At 35.3% G+C, this 26790-nt stretch overlaps 1 protein-coding gene across 2 annotated transcripts in view; it reads left to right on the top strand.

The window, feature by feature from the left end:
• Window positions 1-26790, top strand: part of PHIP (pleckstrin homology domain interacting protein) — a 121611-nt gene that overhangs the window by 60090 nt on the left and 34731 nt on the right. For both annotated transcript variants that reach the window (XM_060205423.1, XM_060205422.1), the window contains exons 17-24: window positions 600-825; window positions 3082-3219; window positions 5604-5787; window positions 10543-10660; window positions 14346-14486; window positions 18121-18197; window positions 20728-20959; window positions 25011-25130. In XM_060205423.1, coding sequence (XP_060061406.1) covers window positions 600-825; window positions 3082-3219; window positions 5604-5787; window positions 10543-10660; window positions 14346-14486; window positions 18121-18197; window positions 20728-20959; window positions 25011-25130 — 1236 coding nt within the window. The remainder of the gene's footprint in view (window positions 1-599; window positions 826-3081; window positions 3220-5603; window positions 5788-10542; window positions 10661-14345; window positions 14487-18120; window positions 18198-20727; window positions 20960-25010; window positions 25131-26790) is intronic.

Here is a 26790-nt window from a genome sequence, read left to right as displayed (position 1 = left end):
AATATAGTGGTCTGGAAGGTAGAAAAAGCACTGGACTCTCAAGCATGAAGTCCTGAGTTAAGTCCCCGGCAGCACATGTACCAGAGTGATGTTTGGGTCTTCTTCTCTATCTTCCTATCTTTCTCATTAGTTGATAAATAAAATCTTTAAAAAAAAAATGCAGCATGACAACTCTGAAAATAAATGTGTCACTGAATGATGTATGTCTAGATTTGATTTTGCCATTTAATTTGATTTTATATAACCTGATCTAATGCCAGTTTTTGATGTGTGCAATATCTTCCAGAAAGGGGAAAAAAATCATAGCTGTTAACTGTATAATCATATGGGTCAATGTAGAAAACTGAAAATTATTTACAATCAGATCAAGGAAAGAACTTTAATTGATGCTTTTGCTTAATGTAATGATTTTTATTAACATTTGTGCAGAGTGTATAGTGGCACAGTAAATAAAACACTAGTCTCACATGTGCTGATTATCTAGTTCTTTTCTCCTGTCTCTTTCTCATTAATAGATAAGTCATTTACAAAAGGATTTCCATATTTATATGTAACAAGTGTTAATTTTTCCAATCTTTCATGAACTTTTCTTTCTACAGATAGCAGATCAGATGTTCTTTCATAGTGATTATCGGCCTCTTATCCGTGATGCCAACAATTTTGTATTAGATGAACAGACTCAGCAAGCACCTCATCTCATGCCTCCTCCCTTTTTGGTTGATGTTGATGGTAACCCTCATCCATCAAGATATCAGAGATTAGTTCCTGGTCGTGAAAATTGCAGGGAGGAGCAACTCATCCCTCAGATGGGAGTAACTTCCTCAGGTAAATGTTCATTTTTGTGAACAGATTTTCTGTTTTCTTCCAAACTCTTAGAAAATAGTGATCTGTGTGATACTTTTTTAATTGCTTGAAAAGTAAAGTTGACTTTTATATTTGTCTAAAGTTGTTTGAATAGTGCTTTCAATATTACAAGAGAAAGAAACATTCAATATTTAAGGCAGATTTTGGTTTATATCTGTTTCTATGATCTGACAACTAGTAGGATAAGTGCCTATGTTTCTTATGCAATTAATCACTTCACTTATTCACTCCTAAAAGTAGAGAAAATTATTTTTAAAATATTTATTTATACATTTATTCCCTTTTGTTGCCATCGTTGTTTTATTGTTGTAGTTATTATTATTGTTGTTGTTGTTGTTGATGTTGTCGTTGGATAAGACAGAGAGAAAGGAGAGAAGAGGGGAAGACAGGGGGAGAGAAAGATAGATAGATACCTGCAGACCTGCTTCACTGCCTGTGAAGCGATTCCCTTGCAGGTGGGGAGCTGGGACTCAACCTGGGATCCTTATGGAAGTCCTTGCGCTTTGCACCACCTGCGCTTAACCCACTGCGCTACCGCCAGACACCTGAGAAAATAAATTTTAAGTAACTGTTTTGGGTTGTAAGAAAAGTCATGACTTAGGTTTTTCTGTGCAAATTGATTTTTCCAACAGCCCAGTATCTTGTTCAAATTAAAGTATAAGGAACCGCAAGGTCTCAGATTTAGCTCTGATTACTAGTCCTTTTTTCATTCTTCTGTACTAAGTTCTCATTATACAAAACTATAGACTTAAATCTTGAAAATGAAAATAGGCAGCAACTTTTAGTACTGAAGCCTAAGAAAATTCATAGCATTAAATAATTTCTTCACAGAATATCAGGGAATTCTAGCTCATAGATGTCAATTGTAGATCATAGAATTCTAGCTCATAGGGCAAGTAAATTTCTCTTATTAGAATAAACAACAAATTATAAAAATGCAACACGAAAATTATTTTTGAAAGAAATACCACTGCTGCTCACCATATAACTGTTTGTAAATCCTGATCTATCATGCAGTTTATTTGGCGAAATCCCTTAAGAATTATAATTGTTTAGTTGACTAAAATGTAGGTTGTTTATTTTTTTTTAATTTATGCAGAACAGTATGCCTTAAATGCTTTGTTCAATATCTTTTTTTAAAATTTTTATTTATAAAAAGGAAACACTGACAAAATCCACAGGATAAGAGGGTTACAACTCCACACAATTCCCACCACCAGAACTCTAGATCTCATTCCCTTCCCTGATAGATTTCCAATTCTTTATCCCTCTGGGAGTATGGACCCAGGGTCATTATGGGGTACAGAAGATGGAAGGGCTGGCTTCTGTAATTGCTTCCCTGCTGAACATGGGTATTGGCAGATTAATCCTTCTCCCAGCCTGTCTCTTTCCCTAGTGAGGCAGAGTTTTGGGGAAGTAGGGAAGCGGGGCTCCAGGACACATTGGTTGGGTCATCTGCCCAGGGAAGTCCGCTTGCCATGATGTTAGCATCTGGAACCTGGTGGCTCAAAAAGGAGTTAACATATAGAGCAAAAAAAAATTGTTCAATATATCTTAAATATGCTTCCTTAATTTACTTACACAATGTCAGATTTACTCATCACTATTAAAATGAGTTTGTTTTTTTTTTAGCAACTTGCTAGGAAAAGGGCATCTATAACTTTTAAATCTCTACTTTTACTTTCTGCTTTGTGACTTATATTTCACCCTAAGCTTTGTTTCCTCTTATAAAATGAATTTCAGTTTTCTGTCATAATGTGAAGTAACATATTATATACAGTTGATACAGTAACTGTACTGCACTAGTAGTTTTATAAGTTTATGAGTGATTGAGTCACAGCAGATACTCAGAAAATTGTCTCACCATCACTTTAATAAAAATTGCAATAAACTAAGATTATGGTGGTGGTATTTTTTTTTTAAGTTCTTTTATTTATGAACTGAGAAGATAGACTGAGTTTTGCCTGTTAGTGCACCAGCCTTCGTGCTTGGAGCCCCAGAGACTGTGGGTGTAATCCAAACACCACGACATTATGCAGAGCTGAGCAACTACATTCTGGTCCTTTTTCACGATCCCCGTCTCATGTCCTTGCTGTCAAATAACTTTATTATTTTCTCAAAGTTCTGTGTTTAATTTGGATTCACTGAGGTTGGTGTGTAAGGTGGTTTGTATGGTGGATTAAAGTGGTATTATCATTTTATATGGCATTTACATAGGACTGAACCAAGTTTTAAGTCAACAAGCAAATCAGGACATCAGCCCACTGGACAGCATGATTCAAAGACTACAACAGGAGCAAGACCTAAGACGTTCTGGTGAAGCAGGTATCAGTAATACCAGTCGTTTAAGTAGAGGTAAGTAGTGATTCTTTTCATGAGATTATTTTAGAAATTGGAAATCTAACCTTTTGACAGTAAGAAAGTGATTAACCAAATGATGGTGTGCCCATGAAATGAAATAACTAGGCTATCATGATGTTTTTGAAGAGTATTCATTGACATAAGAAAATGTTCCAACTTGTAGATAGTGGGTTATTTACTGTTGTGTATTTTTCCAAATTTCCTATAATAAGCATTTAGATCTTAGAACATTTATGGAAAAAAAACCTACTCAGTGATTTATGGATTATAATCAAAGCCACATTCTCAAACATCTCCTCACCATTATTGTTGTATATTGTTAAACTTTAAATGTTACAGCAATAATAAGAACTTTAAGTCACCTAACTCTAGGTGTGTCTGCTTTTGCTACTTCTTAGTTTTCCTAAAAGTACCTCGTGCTTTTTAAATTATGACACACTTTTACTTTTTTATGTTTTTTAAATCCTTTTTTTTTTTTTTTGAGGTAACCTTGTTTTATAAAACTTTTTTTACTTACTTTCCTGACATTGTTTTTCCCCCATGAGTGAAGTCATTTAATACTTTCTATCACTTGAGTCCCTTTAATATCTCTTGTAGGTCTGGTTTTGTGGTGATAAATTTGTTCTGTTGTTGCTTCTCTGAAAAGCTCTTAATGCCTCCTCCCAACCTGACTCATTACCTCTCAGGATAAAGTGTTCTTGAATAGATTTTTTTCTACTCAGTAATTTGAATATGTAATGCCAGTTTTTTTTTGTAGCCTCAACAGAAATCAACTTACAGGAAATCCAGTAATGGATTTCCTTTACACATAACTTTTTTTTTAATCTCTTACAACTTTTATAATTATCTTTTTTTTTCAGAATATTCTTTTGATCTCTGCATATTTTGACTATTATATGCCTTGGTGAACTTAGGTTTGGATCCATTATTCTTGGAGCCTGTTGAGCCTCCTTTATTTTGGTGGAAATTTTGCACTTAAAATGTCTTCAAATAGAAATCTTGTTCCTCTTCATGTAGTCCCTTAGCTCTTACAGTGTTTTTTCCTTTTGCTATTTTTGGCCTTGTAGCTTCTTGGTCTCTCCTTTGACCTCTGTTTTCTGTCTTCATACCATTGTTGTCTTCCTTTTTTTTTTTTTGTTTTTTACTCTGTCACTACACTCTTCATCCTCTGATGACTAGTATTTATACAGATTTCCTCATTATTTCTCCAATTTTGAATCTTCATAACTCACTGAACGTTTCCAGGCCCATAACTTTGAAAGCTTGATCACGAGGTTTATATAGCTGTGCTGAACTTAAGATTTTCTTCAAGCTGCTATCTTGTCCCAACATGGCAGGCAAATTAAATTTCCTTCCCATTATGTGATTTTTCTGCTAAGACACTGAGGCCAGGTGGCAGTCACAGAGCCAGCGGACCAGCTGGATCAGGCACATCAGTGGACATGGGTTAACCTGTACAGGCTAAACCTGCCAGCAGAGGATGTAGCTTGAACCGAGCGAACCAAAGCCACGCAGGCAGAGCATATAAACCGCTATAGCTGTAGCTTATTCATGGTGGCTGTGGCAGCAGAGGTGGTGACTACCTAGGCAACAGCTGTAGAAGCTGCTGGCTGCAGTGCTAAGAGTCTGGCTCAGTGACTGAACAAGGAACAGATTTTTACCTTAGTTGTGAGTCCCTCTATTCTCACCACCTGCATTCTGGACTTTGTTATTTTGTTGTTAGTTCATCTGAGCTCTGGGATTGTTTCCATTCCACCTTTTCTTTTCTTTTCTCTTTTCTTTTTTCTTTTCTTTTCTTTTCTTTTCTTTTCTTTTCTTTTCTTTTCTTTCTTTCTTTCTTCCTTTCTTCTTTCTTTCTTTCTCTTTTCTTTTTATTTATTTTTATATTCCAGAATTTACATGTAGACAGGGCTTTGAATCTACACCATTCCCACCACCAGAGTTCTAAATCTTTAGCCTCCCCACTGCAATCCAACACAGTTCCCATAAGGTTGTAGACATGGACCAGCCATCATCTCTACAACTATCTGTCCACATTTATACACAGTTGCCCCTTCTTTTTCTGATTCACCACTCCATATTTTCTGTGTAGGTTTTATTGAGGGTCTTACCTGGAAGGTAAATGGAAGACTGCTGTTGCCATCTTAGCATGTTTTTGTTTTGTTTTGTTTTGTTATTGTTGTTCCTGAATAGTCATGCTTTGTTTTCAGTGAGCTTTTGTTTATGGCTTAATTGTTGGTTTGGTGATTTAATATTTGCCACAATGAGAGTTACATGTAGACAATAGTATAGGTGATTTCCCTATTGTAAACTGATGAAGAAGTATCTCTAAATAGAATATGCTTTATTTATTTATTTATTTATTTATTTTTACTTAGGCTCTATAAGTTCTACCTCAGAAGTTCATTCCCCACCAAATGTAGGACTGAGGCGGAGTGGGCAGATTGAAGGAGTACGACAGATGCACAGTAATGCACCAAGAAGTGAAATAGCCACAGAACGGGATCTTGTAGCTTGGAGTCGAAGAGTGGTTGTGCCTGAGCTTTCGGCGGGTGTAGCTAGGTAAGGCGTGGTAAATTCTTGTGTATGCCTGTTTGTTGCTGTTTGAATTTGACATGATCTGCAAAGTGCCTCATAAGCCCTGTAATTTATTTTAAAGCTACCTGAAGAGTTTGTATTTTAAACTATACATAATTCTGGTGGGGGTGGGGGCCAAATGTCTCTTAGTAATGTAAGTGATATGAAAGAGTATTTACTAAGTTATAAGAGGAAATCATAAATTTATGTTGGCCAAACAAATCTTATTGATTTATATCTTTAACTCTTAGTTTGCCTTGTTTAGCTGGATCTTGAAATATATTTTACTTATTTTTGAAAATATCATTTATTTGATAGAAATAAAGAGGGAAGGAGGAGACAGAAAGATACCTGTAGCACACTGCTTTACCACTTGTGAAATGGGGCCCAGGGGCTTGAACCTGGGTCCTTGCGATAGCAAATTGTGCACCCAATCTGATGTGCCTGGTCCTTTGAAAATCATTTTATAAAGTTTGCATAATTTTTTTATGGCTTAGTGAAACTGTATTTTATTATTTGGTGGTAACTTCATAAGTACAAATATAAATCTTTTGATTTAAAAAATAAATAGCTTTAAAAGTAATCAGATACACTTATACTCTCATTCTGTGCAGTGAGAGAGCTTTTATGTCCATTCCTTCTGATTGTTTAAAATGAAATATTTGCAGATATGATTTTGATACTGTCTGCATACTGTAATTTTAAAGTATAAAATAAAATGCAAACCTGGTTTTTAGGATTATGTTTCTTTCTTAAATTCATAAACATTAATATAGTTAATTAATTTCTTAATTGAGCATATATTACAGACTATGATTTTTGTTGGGTATATTTGTGTCTGAATTAAATATTCACCTGAAGTATGTACTTTAACTATAGCTTTGTTGAGAAATACGCTCAAGTGTCCTTACTTTTTAATGAACTTTTTTTATAGTGTGTGTTACTTGAACTCCTGTTGTTTCATTAACAAAAATAACTAGAATATTTTTATTATGACAGACTCGTGAAGTATGTGACTATTAATCTGCATAGCCTGATACTGAACTCCAAAGGCAAGCAACGCTGGCCGGTGTTTTCTTCCTTGTGAAGCAACAGATTCTTCTTTGCAATGCAGAACAAAATGTGTACATTGCAAATGAGAGGCTAGAGCTAGGTCTTGCTAAAGTTGGTTTTTCCTTCTAGAACACACCAATTTATTAGTTCTCTCCTCTACCAGAGAAGAATGAGCAAGTGACTGAGGCCATGAATGAGATTCTAGTTAATACTGGATGTCTCTGCACATAGAAGGAAACATCAAGAGTAAAACCTTCCCCCCCCCACCTCAAACATTCTTTACTTTTTTATATTTTTCATGGAGCCTGTGGTCATTTGAGACTGTGACCATTGCTTCAGAGGCTATTCAGCCTTCCTGAACCTTGCCCCTAATACATAATATTCTTCTTTTGAGAGTCTTTCTAGGTTTACCCCTTGGCAATGGGTAGTTTAAAGTTTGCCCCTAGAAATCTTTAAAATTGGCCAAACTGGTACATTAATTATAATGTAGTCCAGAGCCTGTGAAATAACTCAGATAGTGTGCTGCGTTGCCATGTGACAACCCAGATTTCAGCTCAGCTCCTACTACACTGAAGGAGACTCAAATATCTCACTCTTTCCTACTCCTCTTCTTTTCCCCTCCCCTTCCCCTCTCTACCCGTCTACCTCTATCTAAAAAAATGAAGTGAATACAGTTGAATTCAGTGTCCTAGCCTCTGTATGAAACTTCATAGCGTAAAAATAATTTAGTCAGAAACTAGTCAGTAAAAAAAAAAAAAAAAAATCCACTCAGATAATGAGAAAAAACTTAAACATTCCATCAAAGGTGATATACATGGGCTGGGCAGTTGTACACTCAGTTAAGCATATGTATCACCATCTGCAAGGACTCAGATTCGAACCCTCGAATCCCACCTGCAGGGTGTACTTAACAAGTGGTAAAGCAAGTCTGCACGTATCTTTCTTTCTTTTTCCCTATCTTCCCTCTGACTTTCTCTGTCCCTACAAGTATTATAGGAAAAAAAAAAAGATATACAAATGTTGGAAAGTTCTCCAACATTATTAACCATTGGAAAAATGCAAGTTAAAACCACAGTGAAATTTCTATAATGACTAGAATGTAATGCTAACAACATTCTGGAGATTGTGTAGATAAGCTGTTATCACTCATGCTTTGCTGGTGAGAATGTCAAATGAGGTAGCCATGCTAGAAAACAGCATGGCACTTTGTAAAAAACCTAAACATATAATTTCTGTATCATCCATTGATGGGTCTCTTGAGAAATGTGTGTTCAGTGATCCAGGGGGTGGTGTAGTACATAAAGCACTGGACTCTCAAGCATGAGGTCCTGAGTTCAATCCCTGACAGCACATGTACCAGAATGACGGCTGGTTCTTCATCTCCTTCTCCATCTCTCTCTCCCCCCCTACACCCCTCTCATTAATAAGTTAAGTATATATATATATATATTAAAAAATAAAGTACTGGGAGTCGGGCTGTAGCGCAGCGGGTTAAGCGCAGGTGGCGCAAAGCGCAAGGACCGGCATAAGGATCCCGGTTCGAACCCTGGCTCCCCACCTGCAGGGGAGTCGCTTCACAGGCGGTGAAGCAGGTCTGCAGGTGTCTATCTTTCTCTCCTCCTCTCTGTCTTCCCCTCCCTCTCTCCATTTCTCTCTGTCCTATCCAGCAACGACAACAACAATAATAACTACAACAATAAAACAACAAGGGCAACAAAAGGGAATAAATAAATAAAATAAATATAAAAAAAAGAAAAAAAAAGAAAGTACTTAAAAAAAGAAATGTGTGCTCACACAAAAACCTATATATGAATGTATAACAGTTTTATTTGTAATAACAGAAACAATCCAGATGTCCTTGAATGGGTTAAGTAAATAGTAGTATATCCACATCATGTAATACTTCTTTTGATAACAGCTTAAATAAACTCTGAGAGAATCACTTGAATGATTAATATTCTCCAAGTCTTCAAGTTGTGATTCTATTTGTGGATTATTTTTTTTGAAACAGCAAAGGTAGAAATGAGCAGGTTAGTGATTACTAGAGCTGGAGAGAGGACAAAAGGCTAAGGAGTAAAGGTGGATATGATAACTAAAAGGACCTCCAATATAGCTCATTTGATAGTTGCACCTGTTCTGCCATGGGTGTAACCCAGGTTAAAAACTGGCCCCTGCTGTAGTGGAGGAAACTGATCATGTGGTGTCTGTCCTTCTGTCTTTTTCTTTCTGTCTGAAGAAATAGGCCTGGAGTGATGAAGTTCTGGCAATGGCTAATTTAATTAATAATACTAAAAGAGATATCACAAGGGAACCTTGGTGATGTTGGAAATGGCATGTACTTTTTTTTTTGTACTAGATACGCAAACCTATACATGTGATGAACTTTCATAACACTAAAAATACACACATAAATAGAAGAGTTGTGGAGTTCTGAATAGTATTTTGGGTTGTGTCTTTGTCAGCATCTAAATAATTCTGCAAAATGTTACCATCTAGCTAGAGTGGGTAAAGAATTGAAGGAGTGTGGTGCAGTGGATAAAGCATCGGACTCTCAAGCGTGAGGTCCTGAGTTCAATCCCCGGCAGCACATGTACCAGAGTAATGTCTGGCTCTTTCTCTCTCCTCCTATGTTTCTCATTAATAAATAAATAAAATCTTTAAAAAAAAAAGAATTGAAGGAGTGAATCTGTATTATTTCTTTTACAATTGTGTGTGACTCAAACTATTGTAATAAAAAGTAGTTTTAACTACAAATAAAAAACAGTGAATCTAAAAACACTCTCTTAGTAAGATTTAAGCTTATTTCTTATTCAGAATTATAATCAGCCATATGAGAGATTCTTCAGTTAAGTAAACTGATAATAATAACCCCATTAAAATACCAACAATGTAGTACTGATTCAGGTTTGAATATTAACTGTCTCCCAACTATGAACTCTTCAGAGAACAATAAAAATTCCAAGTTTAAAGGCCCTTGCAGTTTAAAAAAGGTTTAAACTTATTAAAACTTAATAAAGTAAATACATATTATATGTAAATGTAAAACTTAATGAAGTATAATATAAAATTCTCTTGTGATTGTTACTTCAGGTTCCATGAAATTCAAATTCAAAATTGTTTTCTTCAATGTCTTCTGCTGCTGTTTCAACTAGATACAGTTGAAATTTTTTAGTTGCTTAAGTTTGATCTAGCTTTCTCTGGAAATACAGCTCTCACGGGGCTTCAGGAGTTATATTAACTCAGATTTAAGACTATGTTGTGCTTCTTCTTCTTTTTTTTTTTTTACTTTTACAATTCTGGGTATCAGTATGGCATATAAGATCAATTGCACAAGATTTACATTGACATAGTGTTTTAAAAAGGAGTCAGTTGTTTTGCCCTTGAAGTAGGTACCTTAGGTATAACCATTTTTTAGAACCTAGTATTTGATTTTAGTAAAATCTGTAGCAGAAGGGTTATATCAAATTTATGTAGTCATTCCAAATTCCATTCATTTAATGCCATATATCCAGACCTCACAATCTGAATTTACCTTTGATAATTTATGAATTTAAACTCACTTGTCAGATGGTTCTCTTTGAAAAGAAATTATCAGTATCATTCCATTCTGACACCTAAAATTCTTTTAATAGAGAACTCAATTGTAAATATTCTGAATTAACATGCATGGCTTTTAATGCTCCACAGTAGGCAAGAAGAATGGAGAACTGCAAAGGGAGAAGAAGAAATAAAGACATATAGGGCAGAAGAGAAAAGAAAACACTTTACTGTTCCAAAAGAGAATAAAGTACCCACTATTGCAAAGGTAAATAGTAATTACTTGGTAATTTAGTATTTGTTTCATAAGTATACTTATTTTAAGGTGCTTTTATAATTAAGAAGTATAAGACTTTAGATAGAATGTTTATTCGATCAAATAAAATTAATATAGTTTAAGTCTTGATTATCTTTTTGTGATCTCACCATTCCTGGGCTGATATATATATTTTTTCCATTTGTCTTTTTTTTTTAATTTCAAGTCGGCATAGAAAAAGCAACAGGGTTAGGGAAGAGATACCACAGCACTGGTCTACCATCTGTGGAACATCATCCCCTGTTGCTATGATGTCCCCATGTGCTGGTAGGGCTTAAACTTTTGAGACTTTTGTGTGACAAGGTGTCTCCAACCAAATGAGCTAGTTCTGACCTCTTAAGGTTTTAATTTCATATCTCGTGTTCTAGAGTTTGCTTCTTCCCCAAATGTCATTTGCTATGTTATGTGCCCCCTGGAAACTAATTACAGTCAGAAATCTTTTTTTTTTTTTGTCTGAAGCTCTTTGCAATTGTCAGTAATACAGTCAGATATACTGCTGTAAAGAGTAATTTCTCCTTGTCCCTTCAGAAAGGTAATTTTTCTCTGCTAGTTTGCCTTGTTGGTTTCTGTCATCCTACTCTGAGAAAAAAAAAAAAAGTTTGTTTTTGCAGTTACACAACCTCACACATCCTCAGCCCATTCTCCTTCACATTTTCTTTGCCTTCAGTGTAGATAGAAGTAGAGAGACTACAGCTCTGATAATTGTGAAGGGGCTTAGCACATAGTTGGTAAATACCCTACAGCATGGGAACTATAACTGGAAAAAGTTTGAGCCAGTGGATTATATGTAGTCATGCTTTAATCTTTTACCTACCTAAGTGTCAGCCAGAAATTGAGAAGAAGGGGTATGTAGAGAGGGTGAAAGACGAGAGACACCTGCAGCACCATTTGTGAGGCTTTTCCCCTGCAGGTGGGGAAGCTTTTTTATTATCATTATTTTATTTAATGTTACTTGTTGTTATTATATATAATAGTGTTTGTTTTATTTTCATTATTATTTAAATTTATTTTATTGTATAGGACAGAGAAATTGAGAGGGAAGAGAAGGAAATAGACATCTGTAGCACAGTTTCACCATTCATAAAGTGTTCCCCTACATGCAGGGGCTAGAAGCATAAATAATACAGTCCTTGTGCACTGTAGTATGTGTGCTCATCCAGGTTCACCACCACCCAAACCCTGTATGTCAATTATGTATTTATTTTAGCGCTATTTAGCTCTGGCTTATGGTGATACCAGGGATTTAACCTGAAACTTTGCAGCCTCAGGCGTATTAATACTGTATTCTAATCCATTGAGCTATTTCCCTTACTCGGTATACTTCTTTCTAAATTAATGAGTTGGTGCTCACTCTATTCTCTTAGAATAGTGCTTGCTAATAAAGGGTAAAACTGTAATGTTTGTATTACATGACCTAATTTTGCTATTAAAATTTTAGGATAATGTGGAAATATTTGAAGATAACGTACCGGCTTATGAACATTGATAAACACAAGTGTGCAAATTATGAGTTGCTATCTTTACATTGCTACTTTTTTCCTTTTAATAATAGGGTACTTAATATAGAAGTGGTAATATAAATTAATACAGAACTTTGTTTATAAAATGTTATTTAAATAATGTTATAACACTAAAGCTTCATGTTTGCATTATTGTAATCAGTATTTGTACATGCTACCCATTAAACACCCATGTCATTCTTCACTCTAGAAGTCATTCCTTTCATCTTTCGGTAACCACTATATATTCAAAGTTTGTTTTTGTTTTATTTAGGTCATTCATCTGTTTAATTTCACTCAGATGACACATAAAATTACTATTTACAACGTTCTTGTAAAATTAATTTTTGGCAGGTTTGATTTGATACTTACAGTGACTTGAAGTATAAAAAATATTTTTCTCTAATGTAAATGTACTCTAATGTAATGTACTTTTTTAAAAGGCTGCAGAGTTGAAAGTCTAGTTCATGAAGAAAATGCAGAGGACACATATACTCTAATCATTATCCTCTGCAACAGTTTGTCAGATAAGTCATTGGCCAGAATTTAGTCATACAATATTCTGTGAAAGAACACTTAATTTTTAATTCAAGAGCCAGTTTTCCCTCCAACTGTATTATTTATGACAGTAGAGACATCTTTTATTCTTTGACAAGGAATTTACCACAAAGCAGTGCAAACCTGTGGTTAAATCTCTGCAAAGTGCAGCAAGTTTTAATGAAATGGCTAATGGGTAACTACATATATTGTTAAATAAATAAAATTAAGTTCATGGAGCAACCCCATAGCCACAAGAAGCATATGCACTAGGAGAATCGATTATAACCCTAAAATAATTTCATTTGTTTCAATTTATGGTTAGAATGGTGATGGAAGGGGTTGGGCGGTAGCGCAGTGGGTTAAGCACACGTGGCACAAAGCGCAAGGACTGATGTAAACATCCCAGTTAGAGCACCCGGCTCCCCACCTGCAAGGGGGTCACTTCACAAGCAGTGAAGCAGGTCTGCAGGTGTCTATCTTCCGACATAAGGATCCAGGTTCGAGCCCCCGGATCCCTACCTGCAGGGGAGTCGCTTCACAAGCAGTGAAGCCGGTCTGCAGATAGGTCTTTCTCTCCCCCTCTCTGTCTTCTCTCCTCTCTCCATTTCTCTCTGTCCTATCCAACATCAACATCAATGGCAAGAATAATAAAGACAACAGGGGCAACAAAATGGGAAAAAATAGCTTCTGGGAACAGTGGATTCTTAGGGCAGGCATGGAGCCCCCGCAGTAACCCTAGAGACAAAAAAAAAAAAAAAGAATGGTGAAGGAATGTCATAGACAAGTAGGCTAATGACAGTTACCTCTAATACCTACCACCTTGTGTTAATCAGTGGTGAGAAATGATTTCAGGACTATTTGTGTCAGTAGATCATTTAAACTGAATAGTAGAGGTTGATGATGATATGCTTCATAAAACCTTAATGGAAAAAAATGAGACATGTATTTATTCTTTTTAGCAGTGATTTAATACTGATTAACAAGATAAGATAATGGGGAAATGTGTATGTGTGAGTTATAAGTAGTGCTTTTTCATGGAAATCATTTGACTAAAAATCTGTAACACGTTGTTGAGACCAGCTAAATCAAACTTTGGGAGAATTTTTTTTTTTTTTTTTTTTCCCCAGAGCACTTTTCAACTAAGGCTTATGGTGGTACTGGAGATTGATCCTGAGACTTTGGTGCCTCAGGCATTTAGTTCATTCATCTATTTAGTTTCACTCATATAACACGTAAACAAAAGTACTGTTTACAACTGTTTTATAGAATTAATTTTTGGCAGTAGATTTGGTTTGATACTTAAAGTGTAGTAAGTATTTTCTAAAAATATTTTTAAGCTAGTACTTTTTCCTTTATAGGATTTATGATGTGAGCTTGTATTCATAAGTCTAATGTCAGTTATAGTTCTATTTTAGGTAATATTATTATTCTTTTGATAATCTCAAGTTGATTTTATTTTTTTCCTAGGTATTAATTCTTCGTTCCTTGAGTTTGTTCATCCTCTGTCACCATGTTTATGTTTTTAAACAACTTTAAACAATGTTTTTAAACAACTACAAAGTGTGCTTTTTAAATTGTATGAATTTATTTTATTCTAGAATCATGCTCATGAGAACTTCCTGGATCTTGGAGAATCCAAAAAACAGCAGGCAAATCAACACAATTATCGTACAAGATCTGCATTGGAGGAAACTCCTAGACCTTCGGAAGAAATAGAAAATGGCACAAGCTCTTCAGATGTAAGATCTCAGTACATTCAGACACTTGTTTCCATTTTTACTTAATTTTTAAACAAAACTTTGATTCTCTGTATTCATTGATATATTTGCACATGTGACTGAAATAATGTATTTCAAATTCTTATGATAGTGATCACTATCCCAGGAATGACACAAATTTGTAATCTGAGATTAAAAAAAATGCATTTGAAGAAATTATCCCTGGGGGCAAGGATGGAGCGCATAATGGTTATGCAAACAAACTGTCATGCCTGAGGCTCCGAAGTCTCAGGTTTAATATCCCCCCCCACCACCACCACCATAAAACAAAGCTGACCAGTGATCTGGTTTAAAAATAAATAAACAAACAAATAAATAAATAAATTCCTATTTAATGTGTAGGCACGCTGAAATTCAGTATGTTTAGATTTTATATTCAACTAACAAATGATAGAGTAGTAGGGAAACCCAAGTTCCTTTTACTGTAACAACAAGCTTTTAAATAAAATTTGGAATCAATAGCATGCAACTAATTAGCCAACAGACCTTTGAGTTTTGGTTAGTTTTCACCTCTGCAACAGTTTTAGCTTTCTTGGGTTTTTTGTTTGTTTGTTTGTGTTTTGTTTTTATGCCAGAGCAGTGTTAGGCTCCTACTTGGTAGTGCTGAGGATTGGACCCTAAGCCTTGGAGTCTCAGGCATGAGAGCCTTTTGCATAACCATTCTTCTATTTCCCTAGCCCTCTTGGTATGATTAAAAAAATATTCATTATAGAACTATTTCCATAAATATCCCAGTCTACTAAATTACATATTTCATCAAAAGCAATCTATTTGCAGTCATCAACAGTCCTTTTAAAAACACATACTGGTTTGTTTCATTTTCATAAGAGACCAGAGTATTGCTTATCTTTGGTTTATGGTAGTGCCAGAGATTGAACTTAGGACCTAGGGGCTCTGGCGTGAAATACTGGTAAATAGACACTGTGTTATCTCTATGACCCAACTGTAAACAGTCATTCAAAATACTACTGTTTTTGCCCTCATGGGTCAAAGATGTTTCCATATTTAATGGTGATTATTATATATTTTTGAAATCGTGCTTTCAAAGTGACCTAAGATTTGAAATAATATAACCTTGTGTTTAAACAAGGCTATGTTTCTCATGAATTGTGCTACTTTGGGTAAGTTTCTTACTTTTGAAGCTTTAATTTTATATGGAATTTTCCCCATTATCAGCATATCAAGTGGAGTGGCATGTGCAGAGTAATTAGATAAACTGAGGCATAGGAAAAGCTTATTTCTTGTAAGCTCCTGTTTTTAATTAGGTCATAATGTTTATTTAAGCAAGAGGGAAGTTGTATAAGGTTTTGTAACCCACCAAAACAACTTTTAAAAGAAGAGATTTGCTTGGCAATATTATGCTGACTATTTGTGGGGGCGGCGGGCCGTATGTGTTTGACAGTCTGGAAGCTAGTCCATTGATATTGACCCCAGAACTTGGAAGCTTGGGGTCCTGAGTTTAAACCTTAGTAAAGTATATTTCCAAAGTGATGCTCAGCATCTTTATCTATTATTAGTAAAACAAACAAACAAACAAACAAACATTTCTGGGGGTTGGGCAGTAGCTCACCGGGTTAAGCAAACATGGTGCAAAGCGCAAGGACCAGAGTAAGGATCTTAGTTCGATTCCCCAGCTCCCCACCTTCAGGGGGCTCGCTTCGCAAGCAGTGAAGCAGGTCTGCAGGTGTCTTATCTTTCTCTCCCCCTCTCTGTCTTCCCGTCCTCTCTCTGTCCTGTCTTACAGCAGTGACAACAGCAATAATAACGACAGCAACAATAAGGGCAACAAAATGGGAAAAATAGCCTCCAGGAGCAGTGGATTTGTAGTGCAGGCACTGAGCCCCAACAATAACCTTGGAGGCAAAAAAAAAAAAAAAAATCCCAAAAGAGAGAAACACTATGGATAGTTTTAATCTTCTGCTATTTTTCTGATAAAATAAGATCAGGATGGGAATATCTCTATGAAAAAGCTATGTTAAATTAAGAATAGTAATAAGTCCCTACATATTTTCATTATCATGTTATTGGCTGATTACGTTTTACGGTACAGTTGGTAAGATACGGGTATGCTTTCTCATCTCCCAGTGACAGGCAACTGCGAAACAGTTTTATCCCCAACTTAAGTCTTTTTTCCACTATCATGTCAACAGGACCCCCAAATCCCCCTACTCCCCTTTCTTCTCCCCTCTTCTAGAGTCCTTTGCCTTGGTGCAACACATCATACTCAGTTCAAGTTTTACTTTGTATTTTCCCTTTTTGTCCTTTCTCTCTCCCTAACCCCTCTCTCTTTTCCCCTTAATATTAGCTGCACATTTTTTTTTAGTTTTATTTTTTAGATTTTTGTTTTTATCTGACATACATAGAAAGTGAATGGAGGAGAGAGAGAGAGAGAGTGAGCAACCGATCAACCAACCTACAGCACTGCTTCACCACTTGTGAAGCTTCTCACCTGCAGGTGTGGCTTAGGGCTTTGAACCTAGGTAGTACTTCAGCATTATGACATGCACTCAACCAGGTGCGCTACCACCTGGCCCCTGTCTTTGTTTCTCAAGTTCCACCCATGAGTGAGATCATCCAGTATCTACCATTCTCTTTTTGGCTTATAGCATTTAACATGATTCCTTCAGGTATTAGCTAAAGTGAGGTGAGATATCATCATTTTAAACAAATGAGTGAGCTGTGTTTTATTGGGTATATATACCACAAAAAAGTTCTCATTTTTAAAGTTCTCAAAATATCTATTTTAAAAGGAGGCTTAACTTTTTTTTAAAGGAGCAAAAGTTGACTTCAAATGCTAATGGTGGGTTCTTTTATCCAGTCAATGAGATTAAGAGAAACAGCAGAGACAGGAAAGTGTGCTTAGTGGTAGAGCAATAGAATATACCTGTCTGTTAGAATTTTAAAAAGAGGGAGCCAGCTTTTCAAGTGTGTGTGTGTGTGTGTGTGTGTGTGTGTGTGTGTGTGTGTTTCACATAGCTGGAAACTTAGGAAGATACCACTGCATTATCCCTGGTGCTTCCTTGATACCTTTCATGGTGCACTCTTGAGGGTGAGCTATTTCCTGACCCCAGCTTAATGTATTCATTAAAAAAGAGTATAGATTTTTTTTTTTCTTTTTTAAGGCACATACAAAAGGAGTAGTATTGTGGACTGGATATTAAAAAATTAGAAAAGATTGACTAAAAAAGCACAAAATGAGTAGAGAGTGAGTATTGTTAAAGAACAGGAGAAACATCCCAGTTAGATTATGCGCTTGATACAACAGCGAGAGAAGCTGGCTTGGTGTACTTTGAAAAATCATGTTAATCATGGCCCAGGAGGTGGTGCAGTAAATAATGCTTCTAACTCTCAAGATGGACTCCCAAGATCCATCCACAGCCTCGCATGTGCCAGAGTGGTACTCCAATGTTCTCTCTCTTATAAATAATTCATTGTTGAATACATTGTTTTTATATAAAAATACACAACCTATGCTTTATAGTGAATTTAAATTTCCTAGTGTGTATGGTGCTATTAACTATCACTGCTATTTTCAATAGTCATAGAATTTTATTATGTAAAATTACACAATAAATATGTATCCATTGTTTCTTAGGAAGGTGAAGTTGTTGCTGTCAGTGGTGGAACATCAGAAGAAGAGGAGAGAGCATGGCACAGTGATGGCAGTTCTAGGTGATTTAATGAGTTTTTTACTTCTCCAAATGTAATAGAAAGTCTTCAGAAAATGAAGAATTGTTTATCATACTTAAAGTATTTTTATCATAGTTCAAAATGTATTGGGGCATAATATAGGTCCTTCAGAGTTGCTGTTGTTTAGATAGCTGTCCATTATTAGATTTTCTTTCTGACATGTTTTCTCTAGTAAAAAAAAAAAAAAATGGTTATTACTAAATCTGCAAGATGATGGTTTTAACATCTTATTGATTGACATATATCTTCTGAATGCTGTTAAATACAGTGTTGAACAGACTACCTTCATTACTGGTTTTGGAAATAGCCTAGTATTTTACTTTATGAAAACAGTGGAATTTTAATACTATTATTTTCACACAGTAAAATTTATTAAATACTAATAATCTGTTTCAGCAAATTATTTCCACTATGGAAATAAACTTCTCTTTTTATTGTTAGCCCCACTCACTTAACCATGTAGGTGAAATTATGAAATTATCTTACATTTATGTCCTTAGACAGGTTTTAAAAGACAGTCTCTATTTAAATTGTCAAAGAAACTGTGTGGTGGAGTTTATAAGAATACCTTATGCCAGTTTTAGGCTCAAGGACTTAACTATTCATACAACATTGACTTCCAGTAATGATAGAACCCAAGATTATATCTATATTTGAAAAAGTGTAATGAAGAACAGCTCGCTTCCTTTTGGCTCAATGGAAACAGCAAAACTATGAAGTAGCATTGAGGTACTTATGAAAGAGCTACAGTGGCTTTAAGCTGGGTACATTTGTAGGGAGATAGGTCATTGGAATTGGTAGGTAGATAACATGCTGTTGTTGACAGGTCTTCTGAAAGAGCTGACTGCTACTGAGAGTTATCGGTAGGTCCCATTTTCAGTGATTGTGGCTGGTTACTGTAAATATAAATGCTTATAAATTGAGTACCATGAGCTTTATTTTTTCTTTTTAAAAATATTTTATTTATTTATTTACTGGCTAGAGACAGAGAGAAATTGAAAGGGGAGGGGAAGATAGAGAGGGAGAGAGACAGAAAGACACCTGTAGCATTGCTTCACCACTCGTGAAGATTTCTCCCTGCAGGCAGGGACCAGGGGCTTGAATTTTGCCCTTGTGCACTGTAACATGAGCGCTTAACCAAGTGCACCACCACCTGGCCCCCTATCATGAGCTTTATTTTATTTTGCCATCAGGGTTTCACTGGTACCAGAACTGCTTTCAGCGTACCTCTCGCTACAACCCCTAACCCCCATGAAGGGTGAAAACAAAGGAGAAATAGAGAGAGGAGAAAGGAGAGAGACACCACGGCTCTGCTTCACTATTTGTGAAGCCTCCCCTGCTGTGTGGTACTTTCACATGGCATCTGGGGGTTCAAGCCTGGGTCCTCATATACCTGGTAAAATAACATTTCTCCTGGCCCCTGAGAACAATATATATATATATATATTTTTTTTTAAATAGTTATTTGCTCAATAAGTGTATCTAGAATAATGTTAGTAATGTGTCCATCTCAGTTCTTTAAAATCATTTCAGATTTTAAAATGAAGTCATGAACTCTTATGCTATCAAGTACATTTATTATTTGGCCCTCATATGTGGAGATTATTCTTGGGGAGATTCAGCTAAGTGCTTATAGAGAAAATGGTGATGGTAGTAAAATAAATTCTAGAAAAGTCTGCCTTTTTGTTGTTGGAGTATTTGCATTATTTTTATAGTGAGGTCATGAATCACTATAAGTTAAGCACAGTGGTGATTTAACAAGTTACAACTGAGATTCCTGAAAGCATTTGTATTTATAAAACCTTATGCAATCAAGTACAAATCATAGTGCTAAAGTTAAAACAGAAGGTAACATAACGAGATTCTTTTTTATAGCATCAGTTCAGAAAATTTGGATACTGACTGTAAATTTGAAAGAAATGACATACATATTTGGTTGTGGTGTTTTGAAATTTATGGTGGATCTAAAGTAATGTGTAGACGCTAGGTGAAGTTTACAAACACAAGTTCTCACTGGTAGAAAGCCTTCTGACCTTACCAGTGTCAGGTCAGTATTTAGTCACCAGAAGGGCACCATGAGAGTTCACTCTAAAGACCTTGAACTTTCCTTTATAAAAGAATCTATGCCTCTTCCTCAGTATTGTTGTCTCATGTACTCTCCAGGGCTCTCAGTTTCTGTTGCTAGAACTGAGGAAGGGACTGCCCTTTATTTTTATATACCACAGAATAATTTGATTGTGTGCAGTGCTCAGAAAGCAGTGTTCTTAAAATCATAGATTTAATCATAAATTGCTAAGTTTGCTGTTTCAATTAAATGTGTAACCCAAAATAATTCAAGTTAAACATAGACAATTTTTACCTACTTATATGATGAGTTCAAAGTTAAGGAAATATTTTGATTTTATTTTAGTATTTACCATTTTTTCGATCATTATTTTAATTTTTCTTTACATTATCATAAAGCAAAGTATAAAAGCATATCTTATGTGAGCATTTGTTTAAATCTTTTTAGCGACTACTCTAGTGATTATTCTGACTGGACAGCAGATGCAGGAATTAATCTGCAGCCACCAAAGAAAATCCCCAAACATAAAACCAAGAAAGCAGAAAGTAGTTCAGATGAAGAAGAAGAATCTGAAAAACAGAAGCAAAAACAGATTAAAAAGGAAAGAAAGAAAGTAATTGAAGAAAAAGATGGACCAGTATCACCAAAGAAAAAGAAGCCCAAAGAAAGAAAACAAAAGGTTAATTTTTTTTTAAAACATAAACTGTTTTCTATGAAAACAAAGTATACATTTTAAAAGAGCAGTTGATGAACAGAAACATTGTTAGCTGTAGTAACAATAGAATAGTAAAAAGCAAGAGAGTAGCAGTAATAGCAAAGAAAAAAGTACATAGTGATGAAATAAAGTATATTGAAATAGCTTATTTACTCCTTTTAAAGTTACCAAGTGAGAGTATATACACTAGTAGAATTCTCATTCTAAATATTGAACATTTAATCTTATAAGTACTGTCTTCTTTCTTTTTTTAAATATCTTTATTGCATAGAGACAACCAGAAATCAAGAGGGAAGGGGGAGACAAGGAGGGAGAGACAGACACCTGCAGCACTGCTTCACCACTTGCAAAACTTTCCCCTTTGCAGGTGGGGACCAGGGGCTTGACCCTGTGTCCTTGTACACTGTAACATGTGTGCTCAACCAGGTACACCACCACCTGGCCCCTGAGTAATATTTTCTTAATAATCAGTGGCATTTATTTGTGTGAAAGAAAACACTAAGAAACAAGAGTTTCTTAATCTTTTAATTGCTTGCTCTTTAAATTTATTTTTGTTTCAGTCCTATCTCTGGGGCTTTGGACTGACTTTTTCAGATAGAAGGATTGAGATGGGGGACTTGGGGATTGCAGAGGGTGATGAAACCACACCATTGACAGCTGGGCTCAAACCTGGGTCACACATAATGGCAAAAACAACTCAATATTCAAGTAAGCTATTAATATTTTGCTTGCCATGCTTTTATTTTTTTAAAGCCATCATTATTATTACAACTAACAGTAAATTTGAAATCATATGGACATCATCACCTAGACTAAGAATAGGAAAATGTGTAATTGGCAACATGATTCTGGAGCAGCATTTTGTAATAGACCTTTATTAATTTACAGAGCATGCCGGTCATAACTGGTTGGCCCTTATGTTGCTGGTAGTATATGTGTTAGTAAATCTTTAATCTGTGGATAATTTGAGACAGATTACAAGAGATAAGTGCTATGAAAACTTTTATGAAATTGAAATGACTTAAAAATAAGAGCAGAGGGCAAGGATTGATAACATAGTGTTTACGCAAAGAGACTCTCACGTCTGAAGCTCCGAAGTCCCAGGTTCAATCCCCCGCACCACCATAAGCCAGATCTGATCGGTGCTCTATTTAAAAATAATAATAATAATAATAGGGAGTCGGGTGGTAGGTAGCACAGCGGGTTCAGCAAAGGAGGCACAAAGCACAAGGACTGACATACGGATCCCGGTTTGCGCCTCCAGCTCCCCACCTGCAGGGGAGTCGCTTCACAAGCAGTGAAGCAGGTCTGCAGGTGTCTGTCTTTTTCTCCCCCTCTCTATCTTCCCCTCCTCTCTCTATTTCTCTCTGTCCTATCCAAAAACGACAGCATCAATAACAAGAACAACAATAACGACAATGATAAAAAAAAGGGCATCAAAAGGGAGTAAATAAATCAATGTTTAAAATAATAATAGAGCAGGTTGTATTCTGTCAGGGAAGTCTAAGGAGCACCTTTTCTTTCTCTGCTGTCCAACCCCCCAACTCTTTCACTCCTCCCTCCTTTATTTTCTTTCTCCATAGCACTGCTCAGCTCTGGCTTATGGTGGTGCTGGGGGATTGAACCTGAAACCTCAGAGCCTCAGACACGAAAGTCTTTTGCATAACTGTTATGCTATTTTTCCAACACAAGGAACATATTTTCTACTTCTTTAAAGACTAAATGGGAAAGTCTATTTTCTTAAACCAAAGGGATTTTTAAAATCATTCCCATTTTTAGTATTTAGTGTAAGCTGTCATTTGTTGAATTATATAGTTCGATGGTCATAGGGATTTTATCCCCAGAGCTTTGCAAATTTTAAGAATATGATTCTCTTTTATTTTATCTGTAACAGTTGAATACTTGTTTGCTTCAGCTTTATAATTATGAATTACTTTAATTTGGATACATAGCCTATTTATTCTTCTTGTCAGCTTCCGTGCTTTTGTCTACAGAAGATAATTCAAAGAGATAGTCACACATTTGCCAATGGTTTTTTTCTTTTGCCTTTTCAGTGTTGATAAATGTAGGCTGACCCATTGTTTGCTAAATTTTCCCTATGAGTGTAGTGTCAGCTGTCCCCTTTTGTCTTATCAGTGGTTTCTTACAGTTGTTTTTACCAAAACCCTGGTACTATATTTTATTACTTTTTCTTTCTTATTCCATATCCGGTTCACTAGGGAGTTATCATGACTGTCTTCTGCATATATTTACCAATTAATTGTTCTTGTCACTTCAGCATCCATGCTAGTGTGAGCCAACATGAACTCTTACTTTTGTGTTATGCAGTGACCTTCTAATTACTTCCTTTCTACCCATAATCCCTCTATACTCTTCGCCAAAGTAGGGATTAATGTGATTTTACTATAGAGGGCTAACAGATCTGCCATTATAACTGAAATATAGCCACAAATAACACATCTGCAGTTAGGTATGACTGTTCTAATAAAATTCAGTTTATAAAAGCAGATAATTGTGTGTATGGATTTCAGCCATAATGTACAAATCCTTGCTCTGATGTACCCGGTGATCCTTTTACAATAGCAATCCTTGTCAATGTTCTGCCTAAAATACTATTATGGATCTTCTCATATTCAGTTTGTGGTAAAATTCTCTGCCCCTACATTACTCTCATATGTTTGACTAGGAAGAATCAAAATGTTATTAATGGAAGAGAAATGGAAATGAATTATAGTAGTCACTGCCTGCAAATAGTATTTTATGATATTGCATTCTAAGTTCATTTTAGTAAACTTATATTAATTCACAGTGAAAAATGCCCCCTTTTAAAAATAATTACCTTCTTTAAAAAAGAAAATTTAGTAGTCTCAGTATGCTCTGAACCAAAATTTTAACCACATGAAGTTTCCCTATTTATAAACAGCATTAGCTTTTAAAGTCTCTTAACTCACTTTTCCCTAGTCTTAGGTACAACATCAAAATTGTTATGCCCACCTTTGTAAGTGACCAGTAAAGTGAAAAAATACTTTTATCTCAGTTACCTAGGTATTTATCTTTTTAGTAAGGAACTTGATTGTATTTTGTTTGAAAGAGAAAAACCTGGAAAATAATTCCCTTTTTGTTAAAAGCTAATTGTAAGACAATTATGTGAAATGGTCACTTTAAAATTGAGAGGGAATACTTGGGCTATGTGGGAGTACAAAATCTGTGACATGGAAATAATTAGCATTCTATATCTAACTTTCTATATCTCAGTTCATATGAGAATATCATAGTCTTATAAACCATGAAGTATTTTTTTAAGTAAAGATTTTTCAATGTTTTTATTATTGTTGTTGTTGTTGGATAGGACAGAGAGAAATGGAGAGAGGAGGGGAAGACAGAGAGGAGGAGAGAAAGATAGACACCTGCAGTCCTGCTTCACTACTTGTGAAGCGACTCCCCTGCAGGTGGAGAGCTTGGGGCTCGAACGGGGTCCTTATGCCAGTCCTTGTGCTTTGTGTCACCTGTGCTTTACCCACGGTGCTACCACCTGACTCCCAAAGTAAACTTTTAATATGTCTTGGTTTGTTACATGGGATGTACATAAATCTGATAGGAACTGTTATAGGAAAGAATACAAAGAGATAACACTTCAGGATTTGTGAGAATAGCTTGTCACTTGGATTAATTATGAGTTTTATCTGTGACAAAGCTCATAATTATCCTTTTATGTATTCATTTGGAGAAATTGAATAATATATTCAATTTGCACAGTTTCCAGAATAATTTTTTTAAGACTGCTTAAATGAGAGAGGGAGAAAAAGCCCAGAGCATACTAATAATGGAACTAGAAACTTCATGCTTACAAATCCAATGACTTTCTAACATGTAACCTCCCAAGCCAATAAGCCATTTTTTTTTTACAGTGGTTCCCCTTTTTTGTTCTTTATTTCACTGCCTTTATCGCTAAAGTAAAGATTAATAGATGAATGATCTTGTGATAATATTACTTTATAATGTTCTAAACTCTTAGAGATTGGCTGTAGGAGAACTAACAGAAAATGGTTTGACGTTAGAAGAGTGGTTACCTTCAACATGGATTACAGATACTATTCCACGAAGATGTCCTTTTGTGCCACAGATGGGTGATGAGGTATTTTTACAACTTTATTATACATCCTACATTTGTTTCTTTCAAATAACTTTGTCTTATTTCTAGGTCTTGAAATAACTCCAGAAAGTTACAGATGTTTTGTGAAGTATCCCATTCTAGATATCTTTATCTGAATATGGAAAAAGTATAGTTAGGGGAAATGCTTTAATGTTAATCTTTTGAGGGTACTGTAAACATTGCAATGGAAATCAAATATTGTAAGAGAACAGAAATTTTGTTAGCATTTTATAAGCTAGTATGTGTTTTTAACAAGGTTTTTAGTAGCAAGTTTTTAATGGTTATTTCATAGCTGAAGACTATATAGCATGCTAAGGGGAAAAAAAATCAGTATTTTTGTTCCCATTTACTTTTGTCTCATAAGATATTTCATTTAAATACCTACAATGTTCACGACTTAGTTAGATCTATTTTAAATCTATTAGAATCAGAAACAATTCATTTGGTGGGCTGGACAGTGGCAGATCCGGTTGAGTACACAGTACCATAAAGACTGAAGTTCAAGGCCTTGGTCCCCACCTGCAGAAAGGGAGTCTTATAAGTGGTGAAGAAGTGCTGCAGATGTTTCCCTTCTCTCTCCCTTGCTCTTGTCTCCTCCTATCCTCTCAATTTTCCCCTGTCCTATCAAATAACAAGATGAAAATCAAAGGGAAAAAAATGGTCACAAACAGTGGATTCCTTGTGCAGGTATCGAGCTCTAGCAATAATTCTGGTGGCAAGAAAAAAGGAAGTTTTTTTTTTTTTTAAGGAAATGTAACAAATTGACCATTGTGGACTACATAATAATAAATTTAAAAATATTTTTCTCTTTCTGCATAGATATTAGGAGATTGAATTATCGGGGGTGTCTAACACATTAATGTGCAGTAGTAAATTACGAATGAACATAAAAACTTCTTTAGCAAAATATACTAATTAGCAACATACTGTAGTGGATGGCAATTGATAGTAAAAAATGGAAAGCAAAAACTTGTTAATAAGAAAGAACTAAAGAACTCAGTCTGAAATTATTTAGAATTTATCTAAGAACATAATTCATTTGTCCATTTATGAAGACTTGAAAAGCACAGTATTACCACTTTGTTTAAATTTAATATAGTGAAACCCCTTAGCACATCACCGTGCTGCATCAAGAGTATGCTCAATTCAATTGCATTTCATTAATAAGGTGCTATAAAAATTATATTTCCTCATTGAATAATTTCCTTTTAAAAATGTTTATCTTTTTAACAGTTCATGCTTAAATAAGTAAATTGTTCTTATTCATCACTTTCCTGTCCTATAATATACTGGACAGCTGGAGCAATAATAATATTAATGAATAGAATAAAGGTATGTGAAATACTGGCAGTCCCAAAATACTACTAAATAAGTAAATTTAAAAGTGATTAGCTCCAGACTGGGGAGATACCTTGATACCTTAAAAGACTTTAATATATAAAAGACTTTCATCCATGAGGAGGATCCAAAGTACCAGGTTCAGTCCTGAGACTACCATAAACCAGAGCCTAGGAATGCTCTGGTATACACACCTTTTTTTTTTTTTTTTTTTTAAGTTTTTGAGAAGATACCTGTTGTCAGACTTTTTGTGCTCACCAGTTCTGCAGAATGTTAGTCACTGTTTTAACACTGACCTTCATAA

The sequence above is a fragment of the Erinaceus europaeus genome, chromosome 13 (assembly GCF_950295315.1).
Source record: "Erinaceus europaeus chromosome 13, mEriEur2.1, whole genome shotgun sequence".
In the NCBI taxonomy this organism is placed as follows: domain Eukaryota; kingdom Metazoa; phylum Chordata; class Mammalia; order Eulipotyphla; family Erinaceidae; genus Erinaceus; species Erinaceus europaeus.
Note: the sequence above shows the minus strand (reverse complement) of the source record. Positions and strands in the feature narration are given on the sequence as shown.